We start from the raw sequence: 12,500 nt of genomic DNA on the forward strand, positions 1-12,500 counted from the left end.
GGCCGTTCAAACAGGCACAGGCCAACTAAATGGTATTCCCGTAGCAATTGGAGTTATGGATTTTCAGTTTATGGGGGGTAGTATGGGATCTGTAGTGGGCGAAAAAATCACACGTTTGGCCGAGTATGCTACCAATCAATTTTTACCTCTTATTATAGTGTGTGCTTCCGGAGGAGCACGCATGCAAGAAGGAAGTTTGAGCTTGATGCAAATGGCTAAAATATCTTCTGCTTTATATGATTATCAATCAAATAAAAAGTTATTTTATGTATCAATCCTTACATCCCCTACCACAGGTGGGGTGACGGCCAGTTTTGGTATGTTGGGAGATATCATTATTGCCGAACCCAATGCTTACATTGCATTTGCGGGTAAAAGAGTAATTGAACAAACATTGAATAAGACAGTACCTGAGGATTCACAAGTGGCTGAATATTTATTCCATAAAGGCTTATTCGATCCAATCGTACCACGTAATCCTTTAAAGGGCGTTCTGGGTGAGTTATTTCGACTACATGCTTTCTTTCCTTTGAATCAAAATTAGATCAAGTAGGGCCTTAGAGTCTTAATTTAATAAGAGTATTAATTTATTAAAACTTAATAAAATTTTTTATGTGTGGTGATCAAGTAGTTATTTAATTTATAGGAATCAAGGTAAAAATACGAAGAATGGATTTTTTCTTTGGTAACATAAGATTTAATTGTAGAAAGAATCATCCAGATCATCTTTTTATCGATATTCCTGGTTACTAACCAGGAAATCCCTATTAAACAAAATAAAAGAGTGAATTCTTTCTTCCGTGAAATTGGTTAACAGGGTCTTGCATCTTTCTATATCTCCCCAAAATCACCCCCCCCCCCCCACTAAAAATCCTTTTTGTGGGGTCGTATTATTATAATGAATTCTTTGAGAATTTGTAATAAATCCTTTCTTTAGTAAATTTTAAAAAATTATTAAATTTATAAGACAAGAACAAGATAATAACTAATAATACGAATAATATAAATAATATAAAGGGTGGATTATCATACATATATTTCATGTAGAAACATGTAGAAAGATTTATAGGTCCATTTATTTACATATTTATTGGATTTTATTAATTAATATATATTTATTAAAACATATACTTATATACTCCCTATTAAGTATATATACTCACTTAGGTATACTTAGTATAATATATCTTTATAACAATATAAGGATAAGGTTAAAATATTAATCTAAAATAATAAATATAACAATAAATAACAGGTACAAATATTAAATCGAGGTACCCATTCTATGATAACTCTCAACAGCTTCCCCTCAATTTTTGTGCCTTTAGTGGGCTTAGTATTTCCGGCAATTGCAATGGCTTCTTTATCTCTTTATGTTCAAAAAAACAAGATTTTTTAGATACAATAAGGACGAATCTTTTTTTTTTTTTTTCAAGACTTACTTGGATCATAACACGGATATCTATTTAGTAGAATATGGTATAACATGTGGCTTCCTTCGGGCATAAGCTCTTATGTATAAACATGATATTATGGGTAAATGAATTATAACTATTTTCAAATAGATCGGGATCGGGGGGAATTTCTTAAATGTAAAGTCAATATATCTATATGTATTCGGAAATCATGTGAAAGGGATGTTACTATTTTAGTTTGGATCTAAGAAATTCGATGAATTACCCCTAAACGTTCACATCATAATAGTGCTGGTTGATGCGAGTTACTTCGGAAACAAAAAAAGTAAAATAAAATTTATTTTTGTTATTCTCCCAATTCCAATAAAATGCAACTAGGTCTAGTTATAGTATGAGTCGGCGATCAGAACGTATATGGATAGAACTTATAGCAGGGTCTCGAAAAACAAGTAATTTCTGCTGGGCCTTTATTCTTTTTTTAGGTTCATTAGGGTTTTTATTGGTTGGAACGTCCAGTTATTTTGGTAGGAATTTTATATCTTTATTTCCTTCTCAGCAAATAATTTTTTTTCCACAAGGGATCGTGATGTCTTTCTATGGGATCGCAGGTCTTTTTATTAGCTCTTATTTGTGGTGCACAATTTCGTGGAATGTAGGTAGTGGTTATGATCGATTCGATATAAAAGAGGGCGTAGTGTGTATTTTTCGTTGGGGATTTCCTGGAAAAAATCGTCGCATATTCCTCCGATTCCTTATGAAAGACATTCAGTCCATCAGAATAGAAATTAAAGAAGGTATTTATGCTCGTCGTGTCCTTTATATGGAAATCAAAGGCCAGGGGGCCATTCCCTTGACTCGTACTGATGAGAATTTGACTCCACGAGAAATTGAGCAAAAAGCTGCTGAATTGGCCTATTTCTTGCGTGTACCAATTGAAGTATTTTGAAATTCTTGCGTGTACCAATTAAAGTATTTTGAAAAAAGGAACTGAAGAATGAATACTTTGCAAGAGAGAAAAAACTCAAGAATCCTCGTTTTTTTATATAGCATAACTTAACTGAAGTTTCTTCAGAACGCTTATTCGAGCCAAAGCAAACGTTACGAAATAATTCTAAAAAAAAAATAGGAAATAGATTCATGGGCTCGATAACTTGTAATAGAACTTATGCTTGATAGAAATATTAGTATCGTATAGAGTCGACGAACGAGGTGCGTTCAGTAAAAATTAAAAAATTCACAGACGAAAAAATGGCAAAAAAGAAAGTATTAATTTCCCTTCTATATCTTGCATCTATAGTATTTTTGCCTTGGTGGATCTCTCTCTCATTTAATAAAAGTTTGGAATCTTGGGTTACTAATTGGTGGAATACTAGGCAATCCGAAATCTTTTTGAATGATATTCAAGAAAAGAGTATTCTAAAAAAATTCATAGACTTAGAGGAACTCCTACGTTTGGACGAAATGTTAAAGGAATACCCGGAAGCACTTTTACAAAAGCCTCGCATCGAAATCTACAAAGAAACGATCCAATTGATCAAGATGCACAATGAGGATCGCACGCATACAATTTTACACTTCTCGACAAATATAATCTGTTTCGTTATTCTAAGTGGTTATTCTATTATAGGTAATGAAGAACTTGTTATTCTTAACTCTTGGGTTCAAGAATTCCTATATAACTTAAGCGACACAATAAAAGCTTTTTCTATTCTTTTATTAACTGATTTATGTATAGGATTCCATTCGCCCCACGGTTGGGAACTAATGATTGGCTCTGTCTACAAAGATTTTGGATTTGCTCATAATGATCAAATTATATCCGGTCTTGTTTCTACTTTTCCAGTCATTTTAGATACAATTTTTAAATATTGGATCTTTCGTTATTTAAATCGTGTATCTCCTTCACTTGTAGTGATTTATCATTCAATGAATGACTGAAAAATGATCGAACGATCCAATTATAATATTTGTTACTTTGTGGATAAGCAAAACATTCAAAATTGTACTTATTCTTTCTACCCATCCAAGGGATTCCTCCAATATTCCAGTAAAATTATTTATATTTAAGTAAATAGCAAAATTATAGATAGGGAACTATACTAGCGACCTGCCTAATTTTATTGTATAAATTTTCGGGATCAATGATTGGACCATGCAAACTAAAAATACCTTTTCTTGGATAAAGAAAGAGATTACTCGATACATTTCCGTATCGCTCATGATATATATAATAACCCAAGCACCCCTTTCAAATGCATATCCCATTTTTGCACAGCAGGGTTATGAAAATCCACGAGAAGCGACTGGCCGTATTGTATGTGCCAATTGCCATTTAGCTAATAAACCCGTGGATATCGAGGTTCCACAAGCGGTACTTCCTGATACTGTATTTGAAGCAGTTGTTCGAATTCCTTATGATCTGCAACTGAAACAAGTTCTTGCTAATGGTAAAAAAGGAGCTTTGAATGTAGGGGCTGTTCTTATTTTACCCGAGGGGTTTGAATTAGCCCCTCCCGATCGTATTTTGCCCGAGATTAAAGAAAAGATAGGAAATCTGTCTTTTCAGAGCTATCGCCCCACTAAAAAAAATATTCTTGTGATAGGTCCTGTTCCTGGTCAGAAATATAGTGAAATCACCTTTCCTATTCTTTCCCCGGACCCCGCTACTAAGAAAGATGTTCACTTCTTAAAATATCCCATATACGTAGGCGGGAACAGGGGAAGGGGTCAGATTTATCCCGACGGGAGCAAGAGTAACAATAATGTTTATAATGCTACAGCAGCAGGTATAGTAAGCAAAATCATACGAAAAGAAAAAGGGGGGTACGAAATAACCATAGCGGGTGCATCGGATGGACGTCAAGTGGTTGATATTATCCCTCCAGGACCGGAACTTCTTGTTTCAGAGGGCGAATCCATCCAACTTGATCAACCATTAACGAGTAATCCTAATGTGGGTGGATTTGGTCAGGGGGATGCGGAAATAGTACTTCAAGATCCATTACGTGTCCAAGGTCTTTTGCTATTCTTGGCATCTGTTATTTTGGCACAAATCTTTTTGGTTCTTAAAAAGAAACAGTTTGAGAAGGTTCAATTGTCCGAAATGAATTTCTAGATCCGCGGATTTATCAACATCAAGCTCTAAAAATAAACAAATTTTTGTTGGCAATTATGTTATGTAATTATGTATAATCAAAAAAATTTTGCTTGTTTATATTCTTTCTTCTACCGGATTTCGGGAATTACTTATACCGCATTACTGGTCATAGTATATTGTGAAGAAGACTATTTGATTTTACTTAACTCTTCTTTATTTATTTGTTTTTTCAATCCAAATTCAAACGGTATGATATAGAACGAATCCATAGTTTTATATTTGAATAGAATCAAAACAAAAGATAAATAAGCGGAGAATATAAACCAAAGTATAAATGAGAGGAACAAAGGATTTTAGGGGGGATTGTTCGTCTACTAGTCCTTGACACAAGAAACGGAATTTTCCACAACCCTTTCTTGTGTCGAATTAATAATAATTCTTGATCCCGTTCGTAAAAAATTTCTATTTTTAGTTTAAATTTTTTTATAGGTTTATCATAATCTTTTTTAGATTTATTACGTAAATAGTGGTAGTGGACAAACAAAAATAAATATAGGTAAGTTTATTGAGCAAATAGAACTTCTTCAATTTCAAAAAAAAAAAATTTTTAACTTTTATTAGATTAAATATTTGTTAGATTAAATAGAGTAAGGTTCTATGCTATTAGTATAGAAAGGGTTTGCATGATATCTGATCGATAGAAATATATAGTATATATAATTGTGAGTCATCCAAAAAGAGTAAATAGAGTGATTCCTTCTTCGTTTTAAGTATTGACAGATACTATTGAGTAACAGATGTTCTGAATCCCTTAACGAAGTTAATTTTTCAAAAACATTATCAGAAAAAGTGGAGGTTTTTGAAACATCTATAAAAAAATATTATGATTATTAAGAACTCAACGGGACCTACCCCCTCTTTCCTTGTCTGATTCGAGGGGGATCCCGTTGAGTTCTTATGCTTTCATGTCTACAACTCAGTTCATCCGATTATTACAGGGATGAACCTAATCCAGAATAGGAACCATAAAAGAAAATACCGATTAAACCGATCACAAGAATACCCGCTACAGTACCTATTATCCAAAGAGGAATCCTTCCAGTAGTATCGGCCATTTGTCCTACTTTCCTCCACATTTTATCAAGTGGTCATGCTCGAGACATAAACAGCCATAGATAATTATGAGATGATATCTTTCCGAATGGGATAAGAGAATTCTTATATTCTTTTTTTTAATTAAAGAAATAATTGGAAAATAAAACAGCAAGTACAAAAATGAGTAATAACCCCCAGTAGAGACTGGTACGATTCAATTCAACACTTTGTTCGTTCGGGTTTGATTGTGTCGTAGCTCTATGATTCGGATTAGGTTTATCGTTGGATGAACTGCATTGCTGATATTGACCCTAAAAAAGAAACGGTAGGTACAGCTAGTCCGTGAACAGCCAACCATCGCACTGTAAAAATTGGATAGGTTCTATCTATAGTCATTGGGGCCTCCTAAAAAGATCTACTAAATTCATCGAGTTGTTCCAAAGGATCAAAACGGCCAGTTATTAATGAAATTCCTTGTCGGCTTTCTGTAAAATACTCGTTTGGACGAGGGCTTCCAAATACATCGTAAGCTAAACCCGTGCTGACGAATAACCAACCCGCAATAAATAAGGAAGGTATAGTAATGCTATGAATGACCCAGTATCGAATACTGGTAATAATATCAGCAAAAGAACGTTCTCCTGTGCTTCCAGACATGTTGAGCTCCGCATATTCTTGTACAGTCAGGGGGGGGGGGGGGTCGATTCCGTAAAAGATGAAATCAGTAAATGGAAATTCACTGAAAAAAAATCTTTGTGAGATCGTCAATATTGTACCAAGGGTGTCTTTAGAGTATACCGAATCAGTATAGCTATCCTTCTTCTGACACAGCAATGCAATTTCACAATCAGTATCGAAATGAAGTGTTATATAATTTCTTTCTTCTTTTCTTGTTGCTTGTCGATGTAGAATTTTGTACCATTTAATAGAAAATTCCTCAAATTCCTGTAGTATAAGGGTTTTCTTCATTATTGACTTCGGACTAGAAACTGAAGATCAGGTAAAATGTGAATCCGACGGGTTGGTTTCCAATAATTTATGAAGGAGATTGTCATATTCTCACGATTCAATTAGATGTTACATCTAAAAATATACTTTTTGTGGTTGTATAAGATGTTTTTTGTTGGAATCCTTTTTTTTTTTAGGAATCGGTTAGCCGCCCAGTAACAAGTAACAATAGTAGTTCAATAAAAGAAAGAGAACAACGAATAAATAAAAAAATAATCAATATTCGTGATGCACGCATTATTGTATTAGATATTAGACCCAAACAAAGGAAAAAGGGGGGTCCTTCTTGACCTAATTACAAGGGTGGGCTTTCTAATATGGAAAGACAAAATGTAAAACCTAGTTTCGATTGATCTTATCATGCGATACTTTTTTTCTTTTCAATCGCAAGATTATGTGAATGAACTACTACTGAGTTCACTTTAAAGTAAAAAAATAAAGTGCATTACAGGGGCACTTGTAGTTCGAAAAAAAAAAAATGTATTCGATATTTCGATACAATAAAAAACGATCAAAATGATTTTCCAATTTTATTCCACAGTGATTAGTGATTCAAAGAAAGTTTAATTTTGTGAATAAAGTTATAAAAAAAAAGTTCTTATTATTACTTTATTTATAATTTAAATTTAAATATTCTATATATATACATGTATTAGTTATATGCATATATTAGTTTAGTCAACTCCAGAGTTGACCGATGAATCTGTTGATTCAAAAGTGCGACATGGATAAATGTCACAAATGATGAATTGATTTCTTACTTATGTTACTCTTGTTACTCTATTTTTGTTAGTATCGTCTATAATAATAGATGAATCAAACATTTTCAATTTAATTTATTCTTTCAATTGGTTGGTATTTTTGCTTATCCTCGTATCTTTCAAAAATTGAAACTTAGGGAAGTGCTTTATAAACATATGTATAAAAAGAACATATTTCATTTAGCCTTTTCATGCCTACTATAACCAGTTATTTTGGTTTTCTACTAGCAGCTTTGACTATCACCTCAGCTCTATTTATCGGTCTGAGCAAGATACGACTTATTTGAAATTAATTAAATGAACATGAACAATTCATAAAAAAAATCTTTCTATGGCAGTTCATATCTTCTAGAGTTACTTAACGTATCAATTTCCAATTCTTGGTCATTGAGATTTATAGTCAATACAGATTAATATTTAAGGATAAATATTACCTCCCCTTTCCCCTTTCAAACAAATTGAAATGATTGAAGTTTTTCTATTTGGAATCGTCTTAGGTCTAATTCCTATTACTTTGGCCGGATTATTCGTAACTGCATATTTACAATACAGACGTGGTGATCAGTTGGACCTTTGATTAATTAACATCTCTTTTTTGATTGACCTCCTACTTCCTTTAATCCGCGGGAGGTCAAATTTAGATTGCTGTTCAATTTTTTAAGTGTAATTTTCGACCTAACGCGATTAACAAGAACACAGAATCACGCTCTGTAGGATTTGAACCTACGACATCGGGTTTTGGAGACCCACGTTCTACCGAACTGAACTAAGAGCGCCTTATTATCATTATCACAATAAAGATTTTGTGACCCCAATTCATCTTGCATATATATCATAAAATTAAAGATTTATTATGTATGTCCAATTTATCTCAATTGATCCCTCGTTACTGCTCATAAGATAAGTAATAGGTAGGGATGACAGGATTTGAACCCGTGACATTTTGTACCCAAAACAAACGCGCTACCAAGCTGCGCTACATCCCTTTCAATTGGTCTACAGTATCATTGTAGAGAATCCCTGTCTTGTTTTCCACATCTTTACTTCCTCCATTGATATACAAAAATTCTCTTTTAATTTCTTCTTTTTGGTCTCATATATCATATAACAAACATATAATATATTAAAAGACTTATATTATATAAAGTATGAAATAAATATGAAACCTACCATAAAAAATTAATATTTTTTAGTAATTTCAGGTAGAAATATCTATTTTGTACATTTTAATTTTAATTAGGGACTCCGCGTACAAATACAGGCGGTCAGTCATTAACTACATATACACATCTGGTCATATATGTATTACCATTATGTATTACAAATTACAATAAAATTACAATAACGAATAAAGAAAGAGGAGTTTTTAAAATGCGAGATCTAAAAACATATCTCTCCGTGGCACCGGTAGTAAGTGCTTTATGGTTCGGGTCTTTGGCAGGTTTATTGATAGAGATCAATCGTTTTTTTCCGGATGCGTTGATATTCCCCTTTTTTTCATTTTAGTTATTGATATGAGAAGGGGGAAGAAGATTAGAGATACAATCAAATCTCTGTAACTAATCCCTACCCTTGCCTTCTTTTTTTCTTTGTTTTTTTTTTTTAGAATAACTTATTCTAAAAAAAAAACAAAGAAAAAGTGGTTTCGCCCTCAGCGAAACTATGAACTCGGGCCCAGGCTCAAATTAAATTAATATTTAATAATAGAGTGGAAATGAAAATGTGATGGTTGGGGCAACAATATCATACAAGATACTTAACTGAAAATACTGTACGGCAATTCTTAATTATAAATATAGTTAGAAATCATTATATTACTTATTATTACTATATTGATTGCAACGAAATCTTTCTTTTATAATTTGATTTCGAGTTACCTGCTTCTATTTTTTTTTTTTTTGTCCTTTATTCTTCCTTGCTTCGGATCGGAAAATTAAAGAATTGAGTGAATCATAAACCAAAGGAGGTTCATGGCCAAGGGTAAAGATGTCCGAGTAACAGTTATTTTGGAATGTACCAGTTGTCTTCGAAATCGTGTTAATAAGGAATCAAGGGGCATTTCCAGATATATTACTCAAAAGAATCGACACAATACGCCTGGTCGATTGGAATTGAGAAAATTCTGTCCCTGTTGTTACAAACATACGATTCATGGGGAGATAAAGAAATAGATCGAACCGACCGCTCGTGTGTCAGTCTTCCAAGGAAGATGAAAAATTACATATTATATATAACATATATTTATTTAAATATAAACAAACCCAATCCTATTTCGATCGGATCAAACATGATGTAGAATTAAGAAATAGGATTGGGATTTTCAGGATAAGGAATAAACAAACCATGGATAAATCCAAGCGAATCCTTCTTAAATCCAAGCGATCTTTTCGTAGGCGTTTGCCTCCGATCCAATCGGGGGATCGAATTGATTATAGAAACATGAGTTTAATTAGTCGATTTATTAGCGAACAAGGAAAAATATTATCTAGACGGGTAAATAGGTTGACCTTAAAACAACAACGATTAATTACTATTGCTATAAAACAAGCTCGTATTTTATCTCTGTTACCTTTTCTTAATAATGAGAAACAATTTGAAAGAAGCGAGTCAACTCGTAAGAAAAAAAAAAAAATTGGAGAAGAATAAATATTTTTTATTGAACGTGTTTCTTCATTTTGATGACTTTATCATATTTTATCATACTAATTTCTACTCTACCTTCCCAGAGTTCATTCTCCAGGGAACTCCATTTAAACTATTCCGACGGATTCCTTCCAATCTCTTTATTTTATGATCTCGTTGGAAATCATATAAAGACAACTCTTATTTAATATAGCTATTTGTGCAAGTATTTTACGATTAAGAAGCAACTGTCTCTTGTACAGATTGTGTATTAATTTGCTATAACTAAAGTATACTTTATTATCGCGAATTACTGCATTTATCCGAGTGATCCACAAACGACGAAAATCTCTCTTTTGTCTACCTCTATCCCGATGAGCCGAAACCAAGGCTCTTATTTTCTGTTGAGTAATAGTACGAGTAAGTCTTGAATGAGCCCCTCGAAAGGTTGATGCAAATAAACGGATTTTTGTTCTACGTCTTCGAGCTATATACCCTCGTTTAATTCTGGTCATTGAATAAATGAAACTTTGATGAATAACTAATCGATTTCCTTTCTTTCAGTTATTCTCTTCCCGTGTCCTAGTCTATTAATAACAAAACGGATTCTTCCAATGTATAAAATAAAAATTCCAATGGCTTTTGCTATTATAACCTTCCCGACCACGATTTTTTCTTTTTTTCTAGGCATTTCACCTATAAAAAAAAATTGTATTGATACTAGGTATTAAAAACACATAGTAAATAAAAAAGTAATAAATATAAATGGATATAGTGGGTTCCATCGTTTCTATGGTTACTTCTTAAACGGTGAGGTCTTCTCTATACACCGGAGCCCTTCTTTCTTTCATTTAATCAATGTTATTGTTAACTTGTACAGTTCAAACTCTTTGGCTCTACCCATAATTATCCAGTACTAGGTCTTTCACAACGAGATCCACTTATACAGTAACGGTATTTAATTATGAAGATTCGCTGGGTAGCTGACCCTGTTAGTCCGTTCTTGCAAGAGTAAGGCAGAATTTTTCTGCTTTTTAAAATAGGATTTCCCCTGCTTAATGGATACCATTTGCTATCAATGGAGAATTCTTTCTCATCTTAAATTTAAAATTTTTAAATTGAGGTGATTGGATTTGCACCAACGGAAACCATACATTTGATACCATAATAGAAGGATAGATCTTTTTTATTTTTAGATATTGACTGGAGTTCTTCCATTCTATCCTATTCACTGGTACTGATCGTTGATACTGGATCAATTGTTTTCTTTCTTTTGTCCTAGCCCATGATCTGAACGAGTCGCACATACACCCTAGTACATGTTCCTCGTCGTTGAGGACATCCCCCAAGAGCGGGGGATTTCGTGACATTTCTGATTGGCTGTCTTGTGTTTCTAATAAGTTGTTTAATAGTTGGCATGTTGAATCATATACATAATGGGCTGGTTTAGATCGATCTTAACCGGATGCTTATGAATTATTTTATTTCTATATTAATAGATTAATGAGATTAATTAATAGAATATTAAATAATAGAATATTAAATACGGTAAGAAGATAAAATCTCAAATAACGAATTCGTGTGAAATCCTTGTTATTTTTTCTTTTTTATTCAGTCGCTACAAGATCAACAATTCCATGAGCTTGGGCTTCTATTGCTGACATAAAAACATCTCTTTCCATGTCTTCGGATACAACCCATAAGGGTTTGCCTGTCCTTTGTGCATAAACCCTTGTGAGGGTTTCGCGCAGCTTCAGTAGTTCTTCCGCTTCCAAGATAAATTCTCCCGTCTGTGCCTCATAAAAAGAGGCAGCAGGTTGGTGGATCATTACCCTGATGATATAACATAATAAATGTTTATTCTATCTCGCATAATGAAAGGTGAAGAGATAAAGAATAATAATAAAAAAAGATATAATTGAACAACCGTACAGGCATCTTCTTTTGCGCATTGCATACGGCTCTATAATGGAATTAACTTTTTTTTTACCTTACTTACATGGAAAAAATTTTAAATAAATAAATATAGGGTCTATCAGACTCAGGTTGGTAAATGATCCAATAACCACCCTTCTTTTTGGATTAGTTCAAAAATACTATGACGGCTCCGTTGCTTTATATATTTATTTCGTTTGTTATTTAGCAATCCCAAAGTTTCTTTTTTTTTTTTTTCAAATAAAAAAACAAGATTTTTTTATTTTCATATTTTTTCATAACATAAATATTGTTAAGATTAAGAGCTCCCGGTGTGAAAACAAAAAAGTTTGTGACGCTGAAATAGGACTCCCGATAGATCGTATAAAATCGGAAATGCCTTTTATCTCATACTACTCTTTCGATACATAATTTAAGGTTAAAAAAAATTCTTATATCGAATTCGAAGTGCCATGCTATTATTACTTAATATTTATATTTCATATAGCGCGAAGGCATAGTCTTCTTTTTTCTCTCAAATCAAATAAAAAACTCATTGGCGCCAAGCGTGAGGGAATGCTAGACGTT

General features: G+C 32.9%; 17 protein-coding genes and 3 non-coding genes across 21 annotated transcripts in view. All coding sequences in view use genetic code 11, as the record gives it.

Moving 5' to 3' along the window:
* accD (acetyl-CoA carboxylase carboxyltransferase beta subunit) overlaps positions 1–544 on the forward strand; it is a 1,476-nt gene extending 932 nt beyond the window's left edge. The window contains exon 1 of the mRNA in view: positions 1–544. This exon is cut by the window's left edge and continues 932 nt beyond it. Within this exon, the coding sequence (YP_009366351.1) occupies positions 1–544 (544 nt within the window).
* Positions 545–1,285: 741 nt separating this feature from the next.
* psaI (photosystem I subunit VIII) lies at positions 1,286–1,399 on the forward strand. Its single transcript has one exon. The coding sequence runs from the start codon at positions 1,286–1,288 to the stop codon at positions 1,397–1,399; it is 114 nt and encodes a 37-aa protein (YP_009366352.1).
* Positions 1,400–1,806: 407 nt separating this feature from the next.
* On the forward strand, positions 1,807–2,361 carry ycf4 (photosystem I assembly protein Ycf4). Its single transcript has one exon. It carries the CDS (start codon positions 1,807–1,809, stop codon positions 2,359–2,361), a length of 555 nt encoding a protein of 184 aa, YP_009366353.1.
* Positions 2,362–2,663: 302 nt separating this feature from the next.
* On the forward strand, positions 2,664–3,353 carry cemA (chloroplast envelope membrane protein). The gene has a single exon. It carries the CDS (start codon positions 2,664–2,666, stop codon positions 3,351–3,353), a length of 690 nt encoding a protein of 229 aa, YP_009366354.1.
* Positions 3,354–3,567: 214 nt separating this feature from the next.
* petA (cytochrome f) lies at positions 3,568–4,530 on the forward strand. The gene has a single exon. The coding sequence runs from the start codon at positions 3,568–3,570 to the stop codon at positions 4,528–4,530; it is 963 nt and encodes a 320-aa protein (YP_009366355.1).
* Positions 4,531–5,504: 974 nt separating this feature from the next.
* On the reverse strand, positions 5,505–5,627 carry psbJ (photosystem II protein J). Its single transcript has one exon. It carries the CDS (start codon positions 5,625–5,627, stop codon positions 5,505–5,507), a length of 123 nt encoding a protein of 40 aa, YP_009366356.1.
* A 117-nt stretch (positions 5,628–5,744) lies between these two features.
* On the reverse strand, positions 5,745–5,861 carry psbL (photosystem II protein L). The gene has a single exon. It carries the CDS (start codon positions 5,859–5,861, stop codon positions 5,745–5,747), a length of 117 nt encoding a protein of 38 aa, YP_009366357.1.
* Positions 5,862–5,883: 22 nt separating this feature from the next.
* psbF (photosystem II cytochrome b559 beta subunit) lies at positions 5,884–6,003 on the reverse strand. Its single transcript has one exon. The coding sequence runs from the start codon at positions 6,001–6,003 to the stop codon at positions 5,884–5,886; it is 120 nt and encodes a 39-aa protein (YP_009366358.1).
* Positions 6,004–6,012: 9 nt separating this feature from the next.
* psbE (photosystem II cytochrome b559 alpha subunit) lies at positions 6,013–6,264 on the reverse strand. The gene has a single exon. It carries the CDS (start codon positions 6,262–6,264, stop codon positions 6,013–6,015), a length of 252 nt encoding a protein of 83 aa, YP_009366359.1.
* Positions 6,265–7,567: 1,303 nt separating this feature from the next.
* petL (cytochrome b6/f complex subunit VI) lies at positions 7,568–7,663 on the forward strand. The gene has a single exon. The coding sequence runs from the start codon at positions 7,568–7,570 to the stop codon at positions 7,661–7,663; it is 96 nt and encodes a 31-aa protein (YP_009366360.1).
* Positions 7,664–7,839: 176 nt separating this feature from the next.
* Positions 7,840–7,953, forward strand: petG (cytochrome b6/f complex subunit V). Its single transcript has one exon. It carries the CDS (start codon positions 7,840–7,842, stop codon positions 7,951–7,953), a length of 114 nt encoding a protein of 37 aa, YP_009366361.1.
* A 125-nt stretch (positions 7,954–8,078) lies between these two features.
* On the reverse strand, positions 8,079–8,152 carry trnW-CCA. Its single transcript has one exon. It is a non-coding gene; the product is annotated as a tRNA-Trp (tRNA).
* A 136-nt stretch (positions 8,153–8,288) lies between these two features.
* trnP-UGG lies at positions 8,289–8,362 on the reverse strand. Its single transcript has one exon. It is a non-coding gene; the product is annotated as a tRNA-Pro (tRNA).
* trnP-GGG lies at positions 8,291–8,361 on the reverse strand. Its single transcript has one exon. It is a non-coding gene; the product is annotated as a tRNA-Pro (tRNA).
* Positions 8,363–8,747: 385 nt separating the features above from the next.
* Positions 8,748–8,882, forward strand: psaJ (photosystem I subunit IX). The gene has a single exon. The coding sequence runs from the start codon at positions 8,748–8,750 to the stop codon at positions 8,880–8,882; it is 135 nt and encodes a 44-aa protein (YP_009366362.1).
* A 464-nt stretch (positions 8,883–9,346) lies between these two features.
* rpl33 (ribosomal protein L33) lies at positions 9,347–9,547 on the forward strand. The gene has a single exon. It carries the CDS (start codon positions 9,347–9,349, stop codon positions 9,545–9,547), a length of 201 nt encoding a protein of 66 aa, YP_009366363.1.
* Positions 9,548–9,719: 172 nt separating this feature from the next.
* rps18 (ribosomal protein S18) lies at positions 9,720–10,022 on the forward strand. The gene has a single exon. The coding sequence runs from the start codon at positions 9,720–9,722 to the stop codon at positions 10,020–10,022; it is 303 nt and encodes a 100-aa protein (YP_009366364.1).
* Positions 10,023–10,159: 137 nt separating this feature from the next.
* Positions 10,160–10,513, reverse strand: rpl20 (ribosomal protein L20). Its single transcript has one exon. The coding sequence runs from the start codon at positions 10,511–10,513 to the stop codon at positions 10,160–10,162; it is 354 nt and encodes a 117-aa protein (YP_009366365.1).
* Positions 10,514–11,303: 790 nt separating this feature from the next.
* rps12 (ribosomal protein S12) lies at positions 11,304–11,417 on the reverse strand (one part of a trans-spliced gene, as the record gives it; the record has 2 gene entries for this part). Coding sequences YP_009366366.1 and YP_009366321.1 both cover positions 11,304–11,417 — 114 coding nt within the window.
* Positions 11,418–11,605: 188 nt separating this feature from the next.
* The window catches only part of clpP (Clp protease proteolytic subunit), a 2,041-nt gene continuing 1,146 nt past the window's right edge, over positions 11,606–12,500 (reverse strand). Inside the window, exons 2-3 of the mRNA in view lie at positions 12,478–12,500; positions 11,606–11,833 (exon numbers count right to left, since the gene is read on the reverse strand). The exon at positions 12,478–12,500 is cut by the window's right edge and continues 266 nt beyond it. Of these exons, the coding sequence (YP_009366367.1) occupies positions 11,606–11,833; positions 12,478–12,500 (251 nt within the window). The remainder of the gene's footprint in view (positions 11,834–12,477) is intronic.

Source organism: Prunus dulcis, plastid (assembly GCF_902201215.1).
Source record: "Prunus dulcis plastid, complete genome".
NCBI lineage: Eukaryota > Viridiplantae > Streptophyta > Magnoliopsida > Rosales > Rosaceae > Prunus > Prunus dulcis.